Raw genomic sequence first — 17917 nt, forward strand, 5'->3', positions numbered from 1 at the left:
TATGGTAGTAATTAGAGCTGAATAAATGTTTCATACTGAATATTTACCCTCTTTCTCTGCTAATGGAATGTCCACAATTAGCTTGCACTTTCCTCAGGTATTCAAATGCACTTGATTTATTTTTTAATTATTTCCTCTACAAACTGACCAGTTCACTGCAAGCATTCAGTAAATGCTTTTCAAAATCTGAGCTGCACTGATTAGTTACAGTTGGTCTCAAGTCACATGGCACTAGTTCTGTTCCCTGAGTCTGACTGGATGAAGGTAACACTACAATCAGAAGGAAGACTCGGCGAAATGGTGGGTGTTTTTGAATCTCTATGAGAAAGGTAGTAGCTGATAAGCAGAAACTATAGAATAGTGTAAACGTATGTCTTTCGAGGTGACACAGGCCTTGTGTGAGGCAACGCTCTCGAAAAGTAGGCTACTGTAAAGATTTCCTGGATAGGTGTAGAGTTTTTTTTTTTTCTTGCCCTCTTTGCACAATATGCATGGATAAACATAGAAGCACGTACACAAGCACTCTGTGTGCTTTGGGAACCCTTGTCTCCCTGTTGTGTCAAACTGAGTCCCATCCATATAAAATATACTATTTCCAGTGTTGTTCTGGAGCATGAAAGCTTAAAATTCACTTTCTGCAAACATTCTTGCAAATAAAAATCACACGCTTTAATGTCTGCCGAAAGCAAACACAAAAGAGATGCAAGCAAAGCTAGATTCATTCTGATATAAGTTTCATTTGTCACTCACCAAAATGTTGGAGGTGTTCATCCAGATCTAGTAATTTTCTAGCTAGCTTGTTTTTCACTACTATGACACAATCAAGAACAAGTGGAAAATTTCATCTCAAAACAAATAGTTTTTGAAAACATCTGACATGGGATGTCCACCACAAAGCAAAAGTCAAGAGAAAAAGTATTTTTACAAACCATAGGACGATTATTTATTTTAAAATCCTTCTCTTTCTAAAAGAGCAACATTAGTTTTCCAATTAAATGAAGATTACCTAGAAAGTTAAAGTACTAAGAAGAAGCATCTATGTTTACATTAAATTAATTATAAATATTAAGAGAATCTATCTTTTAGAAACTCAATTAGAAATGTCTTCCTATGGCTTGTAAAATATTTTAAATAATAATTAAAGCCTCTTTCCCCGCCTTTGTTATTTTCCATCTAATGATGATTTTCATATACGGAGTAGAACATCTGCAGCACAGAGATTAAATATGCTGATTCACTCTTTACCTTCGCCAAAATACAATCTGATTTGTTAGCATAGCACATTCCAAATAATTATGCGGGTGTCCCTTTTCCTTAATTCTCACCTCAGAATTTCAAGAAATCACAAATTTCTATAATAGTCAGTAAAATTTAATCTTGTTCAATCTTCCACCAAAGACAATGCATCTTACATTTAAAAAAAAAAATCAGAGTTTTGTTTGAATTTTGCGTCATCTTGCTTAGAGGTTACAATCAGGACCCTACCCATTAAAATACATAGAAACAAGGACTTTACAAAATATATCACCAGCATATTGATGACTCACAGTATCTGCTTTCTCTCTCCATCACTGAGATTTGTTCAGTGTTTAATAAAATCAGTCTTTTGCTATCCTGTTTCTTCATTTAGAAGACGAAAAATTAAATAAGAAACATTAAAAACATACTGCTTCTTAACATTAGTGTTGGGTAAGAGAAATGAGATGAATTTTTCATTCACTAATATGATCTCGTTACCTGGCCAGTGCAACTAAATATTAATATGTAATTTAACTTTTATGACTCTCCTAGAATTATAGTAATAAATTAAATGAAAATTGTACTGTTACATGTTTTAGCTACTCGGTCATTTTTAATATATTTTTGTTAATCTAGAAGAAATCATCTGTTAACTGGAAAGGCACCCCTGCATAACACACAACTGTTAAAATGTAAATTGCCAAACTATTTTTAGCTGCTGCCGAAAAAAAAAAATATTCCTGGCCTCGGGAATAATGATTTGAAGCATTGTGTTCATTTTGTTTATCAAGCAGCTATTCAGCCTCTAGTGGGGCCCAAGTGCTTATGCAAGCAAAAGCTTTTAAGAGTGCCTGCAGCTGCAATCCTGGCTTCCAGGTAGGCTGCAGGTTCAGAGCACAGCTGCCCCAGGCTGTCTAAACTATCTCAGTTCCATCTGGAAGTATGGTTAAAATGGGATTTCAGATTCAGGTTTTTGTATATCACAGTGAAGGTGGGAAGTGGAGGAAAGGAGGGTGACTAGAAGACACCATCTATGGCTTCAGATTTAATACAAAAATAAAATAAAATAAAATAAAATAAAATAAAATAAAATAAAAAGATCAGACCCTTTTTGCTCCTACTGTATTACTGTTGCCTGTGCAGTGCATTCTATTCAGCCTATATGGCTTTGAGTTATGACTCATCCAACTGCACCTGCACCCGCACCCGTGTGTTAAGTACTGCCAAATAAAAGCCCGACATCCATTTACACAACAAAGAGATGTACCCCGCAAGGCAGTAGAGCTTCTCTCCCCTCCCCTCTTGTTTATTGTGAACAGGGGGGAAAAATCCTTCCTTCACTTCACTGGGGATTTTTCACTTCATGTGGATTTTTAAATACAGATTCATTTATAAACAATTTTCTTCCTTTAAAGAATAAAGTATATTTAATACCACAAAACACCCCTATAGCATTAGATTATCACAACCATTAATGATTTTTCAACCAAAACCCTTCCAACCTTTTTCATCAAAGCCCTTTATTCTCAAAGGATAAATTTTCTAGCAAAGAGGGATCAACAAACTAGTTGCTTGAAAGCCTTTCTGATGGTAGGCTGAAGTTAGGAAAAGCTTAATGAAGGCTTTAAAATCCACCAGGGCTTCACAATGAACATCTGACTTGGTGATTTATGCATATTAATAACCTCAGTCCTACTGAGGCAAGCTGAGCCGTACATGTCCTCCGAATCTTAATGTCTTCAGCTCCATTGGGATTATTACAAATGTAAATTTCTAAGATTCTCAGCTATTAATCTCTGTCTGTCCTCCTGTTCAGCAACATAATGACTAATTAAACATCAAAAGACCTGTACAGGAGATCTTCTTTGACAGCTCCTGGCCCAGCTCTCTTCCCAAGAGGGGAATTCAAATGACAGGGACAAGTGGGTAAGTGCATATGAGTGAGGTACAAACCATTCCTATGAAATCTAAAAACTACACATCAAATGTGTATTTAGATCTTAGGAACTGATCCAAAATAGCTTGGCTGTTTATGGTCACTAGATAAAGCCTTCCTAATGATAACTTAAAAGATTTGTATGTCAAGTAAACAGTGCGCTTTGAGCCCAATTTGTTTACTAGAAGTTAAAAATTCAGTACTTACAGAAGAAGGCAAACCAGGGGGCACCTTTCTTACTTTCTTTGTCTGTAAAGGATCTGCACACAGAAAACAACACATTTCATCAGCTATGCTGTGTTACAAAGGAGTAACAAGAACGAACAGCCACACTAAACAACTGGTTATTTATTTTTCCCACAATACAGTCCCCATTTTCTAGCTTTATGCATCTTTTCCTCTGTACCAATGAAAGGTGCCTTACACACATTACAAGAAGGTTACAATGACTAACACATTTGTGCCCTTTTCTACAATCCTGCCTCGCTCACATTACCTTTGATCTCAGGGGATTCTCCTTGTGGAAAGGCAGTCACCCCTGACAACAAAAACACTATTAAGTACATCAATACCATAATGCATTCACTAAACAATGGCCTGTAAAGTGCACAAGGTGGAAGGTGGATTGACTATGGACATAAATGAATCCCCTGCTTGTATTCTTGGTAAAATTAGAATTACAAACACCTCTATGGTACATTAAAATCCAAATTAATGTAAACTGTGGCTTTTTAAAACAGTAATTTCATCTAAATGGATTACAACATTCAAATGCAGGGTTTATTGTAGCACCTCAGCTACCAGCAACAGTGAAGCTGATTAACCAACTAGTCAACACTCTTCACAAGTCACCAAGAGAATCCAAACCATCTTTCAGAACATTTGGAAAGTTGGAAATATGGCACCCACTTCTCTACACCAATAATTGACTTCCATGTTACCAGGGAAGCCTATGGCTGCATACATTAAGAACTGGAAAAAATGCACAAAATAAAGTTTAACAACCACTATAGTCAACATTCAAATTAGATTTCCTGGCATTACGGGTCTGCCCCAATAAATAATTGATCTGGTGACATCATCATTTGTACTTTGGATTCATCCAGTTTTCAACCATAATACAAAACAAACTCTTCCATCTTGATTTAGAATTACAATAGTGAATTTAACATTTGGTTGTAGCAAGCTGAAGAGTATCTTCTTCCTCCATAATGTAATAAAGGTGAGAAAGTTCAGGAAGAGAAAGATAATAAAAGCAACAAGTGTATTTTCTATCCCTCACGTCTCCTCAGGATACCTCTACTATGGTATGTGCCACATATTATGTTAGAGAAAAACTACAGTTCAGAAGTGTTGACACTTATTTTCTAAAATTATTGCATACATTTTCAAGGGGGTGGGCCTTTGATTGAGAGCACCCCTACTTTACAGCCACAAATTCTCCGGTCTTGACTTCCAGCCACTCAGTTCCAGCAAGGACAACAAGGACTCCACTACAGATCCACAAAGGTTTATGTCCCTTGATTTTTGCCTTCTAACAAGCACCATAAGCTAGCATGAAATTCCTCTGGAAACAACAAATTGGACCTAATCTTAAATCAAAAACCTTTGACACCACCCAATTTTATATAGTTTCCACATAAAATCATAATTCTCATCCTAAATGTTAGGTTTGTAACAGTACCTAAAACTAGACTAGTTTGACATGGTTGGAGGTCCAACTATGAAGGTTTCACATATCTCTAGTGTCTCACTTCACATTCAGTGTTGCTCCATACCTGTCCAGAGGAGACACGCAGTTACCAGGCACCAGTTCCACTCAACACCCAAACATATGTTCTACAGCATTCTGTCACAGCTGATTCAATCAGCACAGGAGTAAAGATCAGATCCAGCAACTGAAATCGTGGCTATGTCTACACATTTGTGCCCTTTCCTAAAATCGTGCCATGTTCACATTAACTTTGATTTTCAGGGGAAGGTAGTAATCTGAAGAGGATTACATTAAATGTGAACTAGCATACTTTTAGTTCGCACCTGCAGCGTCCACATGGTGGAGTTACAGTGCAACACTTTGGTCTGAACTGTGGGGCAGTGTAGACAAGCCCTCCGTCTCCTACATAACTGTCCATCATCCTAGCTCTAGCACCCCGGCCAGCCTCCTCGCAAGGTGTTTTACTGAGTGTCCAGTAAGACTACATTTTCTTTAAATGTTCCTTTTCTCAGCCACATCCTGGAGAACTTTTCAGGTTTCTTTATTAGCAGTTCTCACCTGTGTTAAGAAGCATGTGTTAAAAAGGACTGAGTAAAAAAAGGCACTCCCCAAAACTAAATGGCAACTATCTTTGTGAATGAGTTTGAATTATAATTTTTGTAAAAGATCATTCTAAAAAGTCTGCCATTTCTAATTTAAGACATTAAAAAACAAAACATTACTTCAGACATATTCAGTAACTATTTCAATAGTCACACAAATGGATAATTTCTATTAACTGCTAAAACTCCAAGAAAAGAGGTCTCATTTCATGAAGTTTTGTTGTGGATAAACAATGGTTTAAATGGTAAAGTTAAGTACAGTCAAGTTACATATACTCTGTAGCCTAAATAAATCTTCATTTGATGTATGTAGGTAAAAGTAGCACACAGGAAGAGAAGCCAGAAATGTGCAGAAATAAAGCAGACAACGACAACAATTTCAGTGACCTAAAAATGAAAACTACAGTTTGTGATAATTTTCTAAAATGGAAAATCAGATTGGGGGATTAAAAAAAAATAATTTTTGAAAAACTAGAGCATGCATACAAAATGAAATATTTTCAACTTGGACTTTACATTATTTTGGATAGTTTCAGACTAAAGAGCATTTATATCAAAGTAATATAAATGACTAAGCACTGGATTGTATGGTTGATACAAAGACCTTACAACTTGCAGTAGTCAGATGTTCTGTTAGTGACTAACAGTAATATGTACAGTAAGGTCCACTTATCTCGGAGCAACTCCAGAATATGAGGTACATAATATTATTTAATTGTGACCAATCTTAAAAAACTCCCTTGAAGCATATTTTGCTAACAACATAACAAATCTGTTATGTATCTGATGGTATACACTAAATAAGAAGTCTCATTTTCCCATTGATTACTGTCTTTACCTGATACATAAATTACTGGGATCCTTAAACCAACTACACGCAACTCTAGATCATCCTGAACAAAGTAAGTTCAAGCATAAAAAAAGGATAATTATTCTTCCCTTTACATTTTCATAGTGTATAATGGTAATGACCTCAAGGTCAGGCATTTCCAGGAGTTAATGATGGCCTGGGTTAAGGGCACTCAGCTACTTCAGCTGGTCATCAACTGCTATCCATCTGTCATTACTGCTTACACAATTGAGAATTTTTTTACGCAATACTGATCAGGGCTGAACTCAAATCAATGTATTAAACAAAAATACAGTTCATTTTATATTATCCCTTATTTAGCTATCTTAAGTAGCAGACATTGCCCTTGAAAGGATAATTTGCAACATATAAAAAAGATATTATCTAAAATAAGGTGGGATGTGAAAAGCGCATCAGTGTTAAAGGTCTAAGAATAGTCCACATTACTGACCAAGAGCTGATGAGTCATTAAGTGGTCTTCTGCGTGGATTTGCAGAAGAAAATGGGTAATATGGTGTTCCAGGTTTTCCTGAGGATGACAACTGACCAGGGCTTCCAAGTCCCATATCTGATCGAAGGAGACCGGACTGTAAAATAAACAATAAAAAGCAAATTATTGTAATTACTAAACTTCAAATTATGTTGTAAATGAATTATTAATTATGCTAGCTGCTTGTGACAGCTGTAGCCAGTTATTCAATTTTTAATCAAGGTCTTAAAGTTTAAAGAAATGTTGATATTGTTTATTATTATTATTATTCAGAGAATGTACTTTTGCAATAGCAGAGAGACCTGTAGCCCAATTTTAAAGACCAAAATGAATTTTGCTGAGAGTCTGGGAAAAGGACTTAATTCCACTTAAAAGGTCTACCTACTAATACATCATACCATACTATAAACAAAATGATATTTATTTGCTTAATTTGTAATATAATATAAAAATGGATTAAACTGTTAAAAGATACCATATTTACAGTGTGAGATTAGGATATACTATTCAGGTTTAGTATGCACACACTGGTGAATTCATAAACACAGAGAAATTATCCTGAAGAGCTATTTAAAACACAAAAGACAAAGTATACATTGAATACATGTAATGTGTGGAATATTCAATAATGGTGAAAATGTTATAAGCAATTCTGTATTTACACATGCATAGAGAGAGAGTGAGTCATCGTTTAAAGCATCATTTTAATGTTGCTCCTGCCTGGTTTGGGGTTTCATCACTAACCCAAATCTTGGGCTGAGATTTGGTTGCTGCAGAGGGCCTTTGCCATTGAAGGTGGAAACCATGCTTAGCTTTGCAGTTACAGGTAGAAACAAACCCCAAACTCGGAGTGAAACTCAGGGTGCTCTCTATAAAGTAAATATATGGCTACTGAACAGAAGAAGCCCCTTTCTCTGTAACAGTAACACTGAATACCTCCCACAGCTTTCCCTCATACATTAACAGTCCACACTGCATGAGCCATTTCTTACATAACAATTTGGCATCTACAGTAATATACCTTAATGGCAACTCTGAGCCAACTAGCATCTCTTATGTAAGTTCTTTGATCTCTTTTTCTTCATGCTGGATCATCACCTGAAGCCTGGTGCAGATCCAACCAATTTACTGTATGTTTTATAGCCTTACTTTTATTATACTAATCTAATTTGTGATAAAATCAACCTCAAAGATAATTATGCAGATACAAAGAAGAGCTGCTAAAAGCATGCTGCTGGGTATTAGGACAAGTTAATATTGTTTGCCTAGGCTTAAACTGTGCTAACAATACCTGATAATTGAGTTGCAGGACAATAAGTGACAGGAAATGTTGAAAATAATTTATTATTAAAAACATTTTAAAAATGCACCTTCAAACAGAGTTTCCCAAGCAGCAGAATGTTTTACAGGGGCTAAAAGTTAGCTTTGATTTTTAGCAACCCTCCAAATCAGATGATGTAAACAATTCAGTATATAGATGGCATTAACATTCAAAATTATCCTCAACTCAAATTTAGTGGCTTAGTATTTGTATCTCACCAAAAGGTGCGCTAGATGCTGCACAGCTGCCGTGAATTCCTTTCCTCTAATTCCTTCCTTGACCCTAGCCAATCTGGCTTCTACTCTCCCCGCTCCACTGAAACTGCTGTCGGTCATTTCGTGCCAATACAATGGGTCTAGGTCACCTTACTTTGCATCCCATCATAACTAGGAGAAAAGCGGTGTAGCTACAGCACTGTTCTCTTGTGATCCCCAGCAGCCAGAATGGCCCTTTGGCACACAAGTTGCAGCCACCTTTGTCCTGCTACACCCATGACAAGTACAGCACTTACATTTATCAGTGCCAGGACAGAATTAACTCCTTTTCGTTCCTACTAAACACTTAATCTCCCTCTATTGGTAGCTTTTTCTATGTCACACCACAATCCTCTACATCACTCAGGCCTGTAACCTGTGTGTTCTCTCTTCAACTCGGCCCTCTCACTGGTTCACAGATTCAGGGGTCCCACATCCAAATCTTGCTATCTCTTCCTCTTAAAATGTCCAAGATCTGTCCTTTTCTTTCTGTTCACATTGTTGACATTATCATCCACACCTTCATCTTTTCCGTCTTGACTTCTGCATGGCTGCTGGTTACTCAAGGTCACTGATATTCTATGATTAGTCTTGTTGAGAGCCTATCAGGGTTGGAAGGGCCCTCAGGAGATCATCTAGTCCAACCCCCTGCTTAAAGCAGGACCAAGCCCCAACTAAATCATCCAACAGATTTTTGCCCTATATCCCTAAATGCCCCCCTCCAGGATTGAACTCACAACCCTGGGTTTAGCAGGCCAATGTTCAAACGACTGAGCAACCGCTTTCTAGTGCCTCAGCCCCTCTCCATTTGTTCTGCATAGCTCTGGTGCTGAAAAGCTGTCAAAATAAAATGTGGCCCAGGGATTGCATAGTGTAAGGAACAACTCTGTGTTACTTTGTGCTGATACAAGGCTCGATACCATACCACCTTTACAACCCCTCGCCCTCAGCTGCCGCGTACCATCTTTTTTGCTTCTTCATGATGAATAAATAAAGCCTGAAAACTTAACTTTAAAAATAAAAAGGGACAAGGGGAGGCAAGTCTGTGCTTTGTTTTAACCTTATTAACTTCAGGAATAACAAGTCTGAATTTCCCTGTTTTAGTTGGAGGATGCAGAGATGTTAGATATTTCTTACATATCTTCTCTTCCAGCAGTGTACAGGGCATTTGAGTTAAGTAGGTGTTAGCAAAACGCAAAAAGTTTTAAAGCATCCTGAATTAAAATAGCTTACCCACTGAATCAGATTTCACATTCTTGATATCTATGATGCCATAATCTGACTAGTTCTCTAGTCTGTCTAGAGAATCTTCCAGGAAAAGCAAAGTAGACAAGGCCTGAATTATTAATTAAAAACACATACAAGATTTTTTCTTAATAATTTTAAGGCTGTCTGTACACGTAATAAAAAGCAAGTTCATTTCCTTTCCCAGGTCATCTTCAAAAACCCGTAAATTTTGCCTTTAAAAAATACATAAATATACCTCATTGTTCTGCAGTGCTACTGAATTATCAAAGCTGCTACTTAAACCATTTGGCAAGTTTTTAAGAGGTGACCACCATACAGAGAACTCAGTTTGGGTATGCAACTCAGTGCTTCCCACCTAACATCATTTAAAGGAACAAATGAAAACCAGTCAGCAATAATTAGTGTGCCTATTTCAAGGTTGCTCAAAGGGCTGCAGAATTGCCTGCAGCCCAGGAATATGTGGCTTTGGAAGAAACTACCCTCCTGCTTTGCAAAAACATCTCAGATTGGCAAATATAGCAGGGGAAAGATTCCAGTCAGTATTCAACTGTCTCAAGATGTCACTCATAAGAGCATGCAGTGTTGTTGTAGCCTTGTCGGTTTCAGGATATTAGTGAGACAAGGTGGGTGAGGTAATATTCTTTTATTAGACCAACTTCTGAGCGAGACAAGCTTTCGACCTATGTAGAGCTCTTCAAGTCTGGGAAACTCTGCGTAGGTCAAAAGCTTCTCTCTCTCACCTATAGAAGTTGGTCCAACAAAAGATATTACCTTACCCACCTTGTCTGTCATAAGAGCAGTCAGAGAGAGATTGGAGCATTCCAGCAACTGACCTTATGTAATGACAGTAGCTTTCATGACACCTTTGGGGGTTTCCCCGTACCTAAAAAGGGGAACCTCAAAAGGTCATCTCTTTCACACAGGCATGAGGAGATGCTGCTGGAAATTATCCACATGGACATTCTCTACCTATACAGGGAGAAGTGGGTACTTGGTTTCTGATATCTTAGGAGAAAACACTTGAAGGAAGGAAAGGACAATAAGTGTGTAAATGTTCTCTTCTACCAATTCACTTCTGCCAAGTAATTCCCCAAAGACAGATGCCCACATCCCTCCCAACTCCTACTTCTCAGCTGTCAGCCTCCATTCATGAAAACTACAACCCTCAATCTTTCGAGTTGTCAAACACACAAGCCCCTGTCTCCTTTGCTTACCTCCTAAGTTTTACCATAACCTGATTATTTCTGCAAGGACATGAAATAAGTGTTGAGACATTCAAGAACTCTTCATTATCACCATATTATAATAACTAAAAGAATCCACTCTTTTGGTTTGTTATTGCATTTATTTTACAATGAAGCAGAAATGTTAGTCAGTGGCTCCAGTACTGACATGATACAGCAACTAGGAGTCTAGCCACAGAGTTTAGAGCTGGTCGGACACAGCAATCAATGGAATAATCACAGAACTTGTATACAGCAAGTCTCAGAACATAGAGCGTATTGTGTACAAATCTAATAGCAGCACATGTTAATTTGTAAATCTATGCTATGAAGTTATTCTCCAAGTATATTCTTCTGACATTATTGCAACTGAGTGAGGTATAGTAAGTACAACTGGTTAAATATAGTTTTTTCTCTGTCTGCCACAGTAAAATAAAAATAGATCTCATTAGCTCATCTTATTGACTTTTCTGCCTGTCTGAACCAATTGAAAAGCAATATTGACTAGGACTGATCCTGTCCTAAGGGCACCTGATGGAGAAAGGAATACACAAATACCTCTGAGGATACAATGACTAACAAGGAAGCTTGGTATTATCAGTACAAGGCTACTCTGGGCTAACTGCTTCTAGTCTCTTCACAGGCATCAGTTTACTGAGATGATACATAGCTTAGTTCTTAGCATTACTACAGAATGTTCAAGCCCTCAGTCACCAAGAACCTCATCTGCTAAACATGTATCCAATTACTAAGGAATAATCAATGACTAGTTATCCTCCAGAAACACTGGCTAACACTGCCTGGATTAGTGTCATCACAGATAAACAGACATCATTGTTAAGTAACTGCCTCTCTGAATTACATGAAACAAATACCCATGTTGTAAATAAACAAGACAATTAATATAAAGGAATTTTCTAATGATTTGTAGTAGATACTAACCAGAAAAAAGAAAAGGTTTTTATTTCAGTCAACCAAGTGACAGAACAGCCCTAATTCCAAAGAGGCAAATGACTGGTTATGGAGGCAGGGAGGGTACACTCAGCTGCACTACTTTTCTGCACCCACCCTTCAATTTAATCCAGGAAACAGCTTTGATGATGGCCTCAGTGGAATCAACGTGACCTGCCCCAAGAGGTAAAAGTGCTACAGCGCTCACCAGCTGATGGAAAAGCATTCTAGGGGAAGGGGTGATTCAGCAAAATAAGCCACAGAAGGATGAACTAAAGAAGAATCACCTCTTCACACACAAGGAATAAATACATACATACATACATACATAAAAGAATGACACACACACATGTGTAATCTGTCTACTTTCAGAATACAAAAGGTTAGATTTGTATAACAGTTTTACATGTACTGCAATATATATATTTAATTAGCTTCAACTTGCATATTAACTGATTATGCCTAATTAAACCATTATGATTTTGTGAATAGTAAATATTTAGTTTGTTTGCTTTTTGAAGCAAACATGTATTTTCAAATAGTTTTAAAACTGGATTCTTTCACAGGTTTTGGGAAGGAAGAAAGGAAAAAGTTACCCCTACTATTTTTTAAAAGATCATTCTCTCTTACTTCTATGGACCTCCAAAATTCTGTTGACACAATCTGATTCTGAAGTAGCATTCTGCTTTCTATAAAGATGTTTTTGGTAGCATGCAAATAAATAATTCGAACACTCTGGTAAGGAGTTCTTCGATTTTTCAAAGCATAATTTATGAAAATGAAAATCTGGTTTAACAAGTGTTTTAAAATTTCTCTGCATTATATTCTCCGAAGGCTCTCAAAGATTTGGGTTATTTCTAGACTAGGAAATCAGGTAATGCTTAAAAATGTGTTAGCTAACATTTTTAAATTAACATCTTTAAATGTTAGTATAAAAATGGGTTCGCTGGTTGCCTCTGACCCAAGGCTTTCCTCTAAGGGCTCACCATCATCACCACATACATTTTTGAGGGTACCATTCTGTTTGTCTTAGTTTCAAAAACACTTTAGTTAAAATATGTTAGCTAACCATGTTTCATCGGATGCCCCTTGATTCACTTTATCTCCTTGAAACAGGGGGAGATGTAGAGTGGTGATTGTGTTTGGGGACACCAACCCCCTTCCGCACATAACAGATCAATCTGAGGTCATAGCTCATCTCACTTCACCGCCATTTGTGGAATATTTTCCCCTTCTCCCCTGCGTCCAGTGTTGGGCTTCACTCATAACACCCTTAGCAGGGGCCCTTATCGGGTACTATCAGCCAGAACCAGATGGAACCAAGGTTTGCATTGGCAGGTGCAGGGGTGACCACATCCTAAAGTAGTGCAGCAAATACTGCCGCCCTACCCACTACCTACGAAACCTGGTCTATGCTTTAGGCCAAACTCCATAATGTCTATGACTTTCTTGACTGATGAGAAAATCCACCAGATTTGCCACCTGGAATGTACTAACCCCAAACAAAGTTGGGTATCATCTTTTGGTAATCCCAGAGATGGAAAGACATCACATTCAAGTTGCTAGAATAACCGAAATGAAACTCAACAATAACTGTCAACAATTTGTGGAGGACACAAGTCTACTGTACTCTGGAGGAACCAGTCATATAAGCAGGGTGGCATTCGGCCTACAAACATTTAATAAAACATTCACAACGTAGCACATTATTTCTGATGGACTGCTATATGCTAGGTTGAGGCACTGCATGGGAAGCTGTCCATCATTGTAGCCTATGCTCCCACCAAGGAGGCAACATGTTAAGAACCAGGGATGCAATCTGTTCCACCGCATGATGAACTTGTTATACTCAGAAATATGACCACCACATCTAGTTGTCCCAGAAATGGCTTGAAAACTATTCTTGGGCCATTTTGCTCTGGAACAATAAATGACAACTCAGAGATTACTCTCCTTTTGCGCTTCTCACATTACCATCACTCGAAGTTGATTCAGGTGCTTTGATATCCAGCGATGGCCAGACAAGGAAGGTATATTGGTCCTGAATCATAATATATTAAGGTCCTACCAGGTTTACCAAGGTGTAGAAGCCCATCTCCTTGTTGATGAAGTGGCACTTACTCCCTGATTTCAACATAAAAGTGAGCATGTTATGCTACATAAGGCATAACGCATCTGTGAAAATCCAGCACAAGTACTCTGTCACAAAGAAAAACAAATCTGATGTATTTGGTGCTTTACTGGATGATGGACAGCTATAAACACAGGCATTTGAGAAGCCGTAGATGCCATTCTGGCCTAAAACACTACAAGTGATGTGACCTGGCCCTAGTCCTGTTCAGCTGTGCAATGGATTGGCTCCTTGAATACATACCTGCTAATATCAGAATAACTGTCAGTTCAACCTCTCTACTGACCTGGATTATGTGGATGTCATTGACCAATTTGGTCAGGACACAAATGATCTCAAGGATGCACTAGAGAGCTTCCCTCATGCGGGAGCTGCCCTTGGGCTAAGTGTTTCTTGGGCAAACACAAAAATCCACATTGTCTTGTATCACAATTTTTGCGCCATCTGTGCTTCTGGATAAACTGTGGAAGTAGTGGATGACTTCCTCTATCTAGGCTGTAAAATATTATCAGATGGGCACAGCCAACCAGATATCCTAAGGAAAACTGGTTTAGCAGCCTCAGCTTTAAAGGACCTGCACATGGTCTGGAACCAAAAGAATGTGAAACTATATACAAAAGTACAGATTCATCGAACCTGCATACTGCCAATTCTCTTATGTTGCTTAAACAAGACATCAGCAGGCTGGAGGCATTTCCATATGTGTTGTCATAAGCCACTACTGAATATAAGATGTTTTGACTATCCGTATTAGGCACGTATCACTGAGAACTGGCTTCAAGAGTCATCACTGGCTTACTCGCCTCAGAGACAGTCTCTGCACATCAATCTCTGAAGATCGGAATTGAGGTCAGAAGGGCACTTGGCCCGGTCATGGACTGGTGGCACTCGTGCAGTTGCCCGCAATTAACATGGCTAAACCAGATCAGTAATAATTCTATGGAACTCTTAGACTCCTGGAACTAAGTCATATAGTGTGATCATGGACACTCAGCGCTATGTACCTCCATTGCCTAACTGTATTCCTTTTATTGTTGTATGTTAGCTAATATGTTTTTAAGCACAATTTAATTTTCTAGTCTTGGCTACATGAGGCAAAATTCTGCCCTCAAATACAATGAGCTTGCGCAATTGTACCTATTAGCCAACTACCAAGGGGGTGCTTATATGAAAAGGAGGCCAGAGTTTATCCTGTTATAAATATTTCATTATGGCAAAGCCATTGCAACACCATAGTTAAGGTTGTATTCTGGTTTGCACATGAAACAGGAGTTAAACCGTCAATACAAAAAAAACAGAGTATGACTGAAATTTTCAGCATGCAATCCACAACTATTTGAATCTTCTGAGGAGTTTCAAGAAAGTTAGCTAAATAGTTTCTGAAATTTAATCAATTAAAACCCCTCTCCCCAAACAGTTCACATTTTGAGTCTCTCTTTTCAGGCCCTTCTAGCTGAAAAGCTACAAAGTCAAAGTAGAAAGTCAAAAAATGTAATATGCATTCAGTGGGTACTTTTGGGGTTATATAATTATTTTGTTAATTAACAAAAAGAAAATGAATGTGTTAATGTTGTTTTAACTGAATCCTTATGTACCTTGATTAACTGATGGAGAACAAGATTTACAGAGACCAGGACTCTCTGAAGTAAGAGCTGCTGGTTCAGCATCCACTTTCCTAAGCATGAGTGAATGATTTCCAGAAGCATGCAGAACCGATCGTAAAGAGGAGAAGTTTGGTATGCTTGTGATGCTGGGAGAGGGGGAAATTTTCACTGAGGCAGAGTTCAGTTTTTGGTATGTTGAGGTGGACGTTTGAGGTGGAGGAAGCAAAGACGCATGCTGTTAGATGCTTTAAATTTTCATTTTATTGCTTTGGTGGGTTTGTGTAAAGTAAGCAATCTTAACTCTGAGTCACCTTAGTATTTTTGTGTATAATTGAATAAAATGTGGTGATAAAGGGGACAGTCAAGCTCCACTAAACAAGGAGACACAAGGAGGATGAAGTAATATACTTTATTAGACCAATTTCTGTTGGTGAGAGAGAGAAGCTTTCAAGCTTGCCCTCTTTAGGTAAGTTACACACGTCCACTTCTTTTTGACTGAAAAAGCTTGTATAAAGTTAAAAATGCAATAAAGTAATTTCCTTGGGAGATTCTAATACTTTATAGACCTTCTGGCTACAAGACAGCAACTTACCCGAGTCACATGCCATTCATCACAGTCAAGTCCAAGTAAACAACTAAGACATGTAGTGTTGTATTTTTAACTCTATTCAGTTTTCTGTTTTTTGACAAATTTATACAAACAGACCACAATAAACTCTGAATTTGGAAAACACTGACTTTTGTGAAATTATATTATAATGTAAATTCTTTTTAAATTTAAATTCTAGGGATATGTTCGCAATTATCAGCATGTTGTTAAAGAATCCTATCCTGAGAATCTCATTAGATAGTGATGTGAAATACAGTTGTTTCCATTTTGAGAACAAAGGGACCTTGAATGAGTAATCAATAGCAACTGGCAGAAAATGAGACATTAATTATGATCCTCTAGTGTTTTGTCTCAGACAAGGTTTCATTAAATGTATTGTGCTAACCTGTACAGTTTCAAGTCATTACCAATACATTTGACCATATATATTTATTGGGAGCGAGTGAGAGCATCTCAAAAGAAAAAAATGTGTTACATGAAGTCTTGAATATTGTTTTTCTTGCTCAATTTGAAATAAAAGCATGGATTGCAAAACATTAGTCATTTTTTTTTAAAAATGCCCAAATCTTATCATCTCAGTGTAGTCTCTTGAAAATTTAATTATCATCTTCTATACCTAAAGTGTCACGCAGGTTTGAGAAGTTAATGACAGTCATCCATCAATTGCACCCTGCCAGTGTAATCAGGCTAATCTAGCTCACTGGAGTCAAAAGAAGCTACCTAGGGTACTAAATACTAAAGTGCTACAACATCATAAACAAAATAACAGATATTTAGTTTTACTATTCTCCTTAATTAACATTAACACTGAGAAATACTGAGATCTCAACATATTCCTCCTCCTCTCTTTATACTAAAGCTTTTTTCAGTACTACATCAGCTGCCTACTCAATATGTAAACCCAAGCAGAACATGCTATTGTGGATATTTCTATTCCAAAGAAAGGGTGGGGGGAGGAGGGAAGGGGAAGAAAGATGGAAATATCACAGTAAGTAGCTTTTAGAAGAATCCAAATCAAAAGACTTTTTTCAGGGGGGAAGGGGAATAAATATGGGAAGGGAAGAATAATGTTTTTGTGTTTATTCGGCATTTAAATTACTTGAAAGCATCCAATCAATAGAGTTATTTTTAAATAACTACCTCCCTCACTCCATTGTGATGGTTGGTTTCCCGCACTGGTACCCTAAGCGGTAAGACTACAAATGCTGTTATAGGCTTCTAGAAGCAGAACCCTGCTGATGTTGGTGTCCGATCCCTGAGGTTTTGCTGGCTCAGCTTGTCTTTTGCTCATCCCCCAGGGTGAGGTATTTTTGCTTTGCATACTGAATTCTGGGAATTCATTACTAAATACTGTGATTACAGTCCCCCCCCCTCCTTTGAATCTTTTTGCTACATTATGAAAGGAATAATTTGAGCTTTTTCCTTTGCATGATTATACAAAGGATGCAGCTTTATATGGTACTGAGAAGTGTCAGGAGAGGAGCAGCTAAAGGGGTATTCATCCTACTTTTTAATTTTTGGGTAACCTGCTTTTCTTTATGAATATGAGATGTGGGCATGAGAAGTTCACTTTGTAATTATAATACAGCATTCTGCCAGCTGAGTTTTAGTGTTTTAAAACTCGGAGTGTAAATATACCAAGACACTATCTCAAGCTCTATCTTTGGATCAACTTACGTTCTTTGTATCTTTAGCACAATCATATTTTAAAATACAGGACCACTGCACTATGTTGTATGTTTTT

At 37.6% G+C, this 17917-nt stretch overlaps 1 protein-coding gene across 1 annotated transcript in view; it reads right to left on the minus strand.

The window, feature by feature from the left end:
* The window catches only part of TCF12 (transcription factor 12), a 315099-nt gene that overhangs the window by 60569 nt on the left and 236613 nt on the right, over positions 1 to 17917 (minus strand). Inside the window, exons 8-9 of the mRNA XM_065412643.1 lie at positions 6793 to 6928; positions 3383 to 3435 (exon numbers count right to left, since the gene is read on the minus strand). Of these exons, the coding sequence (XP_065268715.1) occupies positions 3383 to 3435; positions 6793 to 6928 (189 nt within the window). The remainder of the gene's footprint in view (positions 1 to 3382; positions 3436 to 6792; positions 6929 to 17917) is intronic.

This window comes from Emys orbicularis, chromosome 10 (genome assembly GCF_028017835.1).
Source record: "Emys orbicularis isolate rEmyOrb1 chromosome 10, rEmyOrb1.hap1, whole genome shotgun sequence".
NCBI lineage: Eukaryota > Metazoa > Chordata > Testudines > Emydidae > Emys > Emys orbicularis.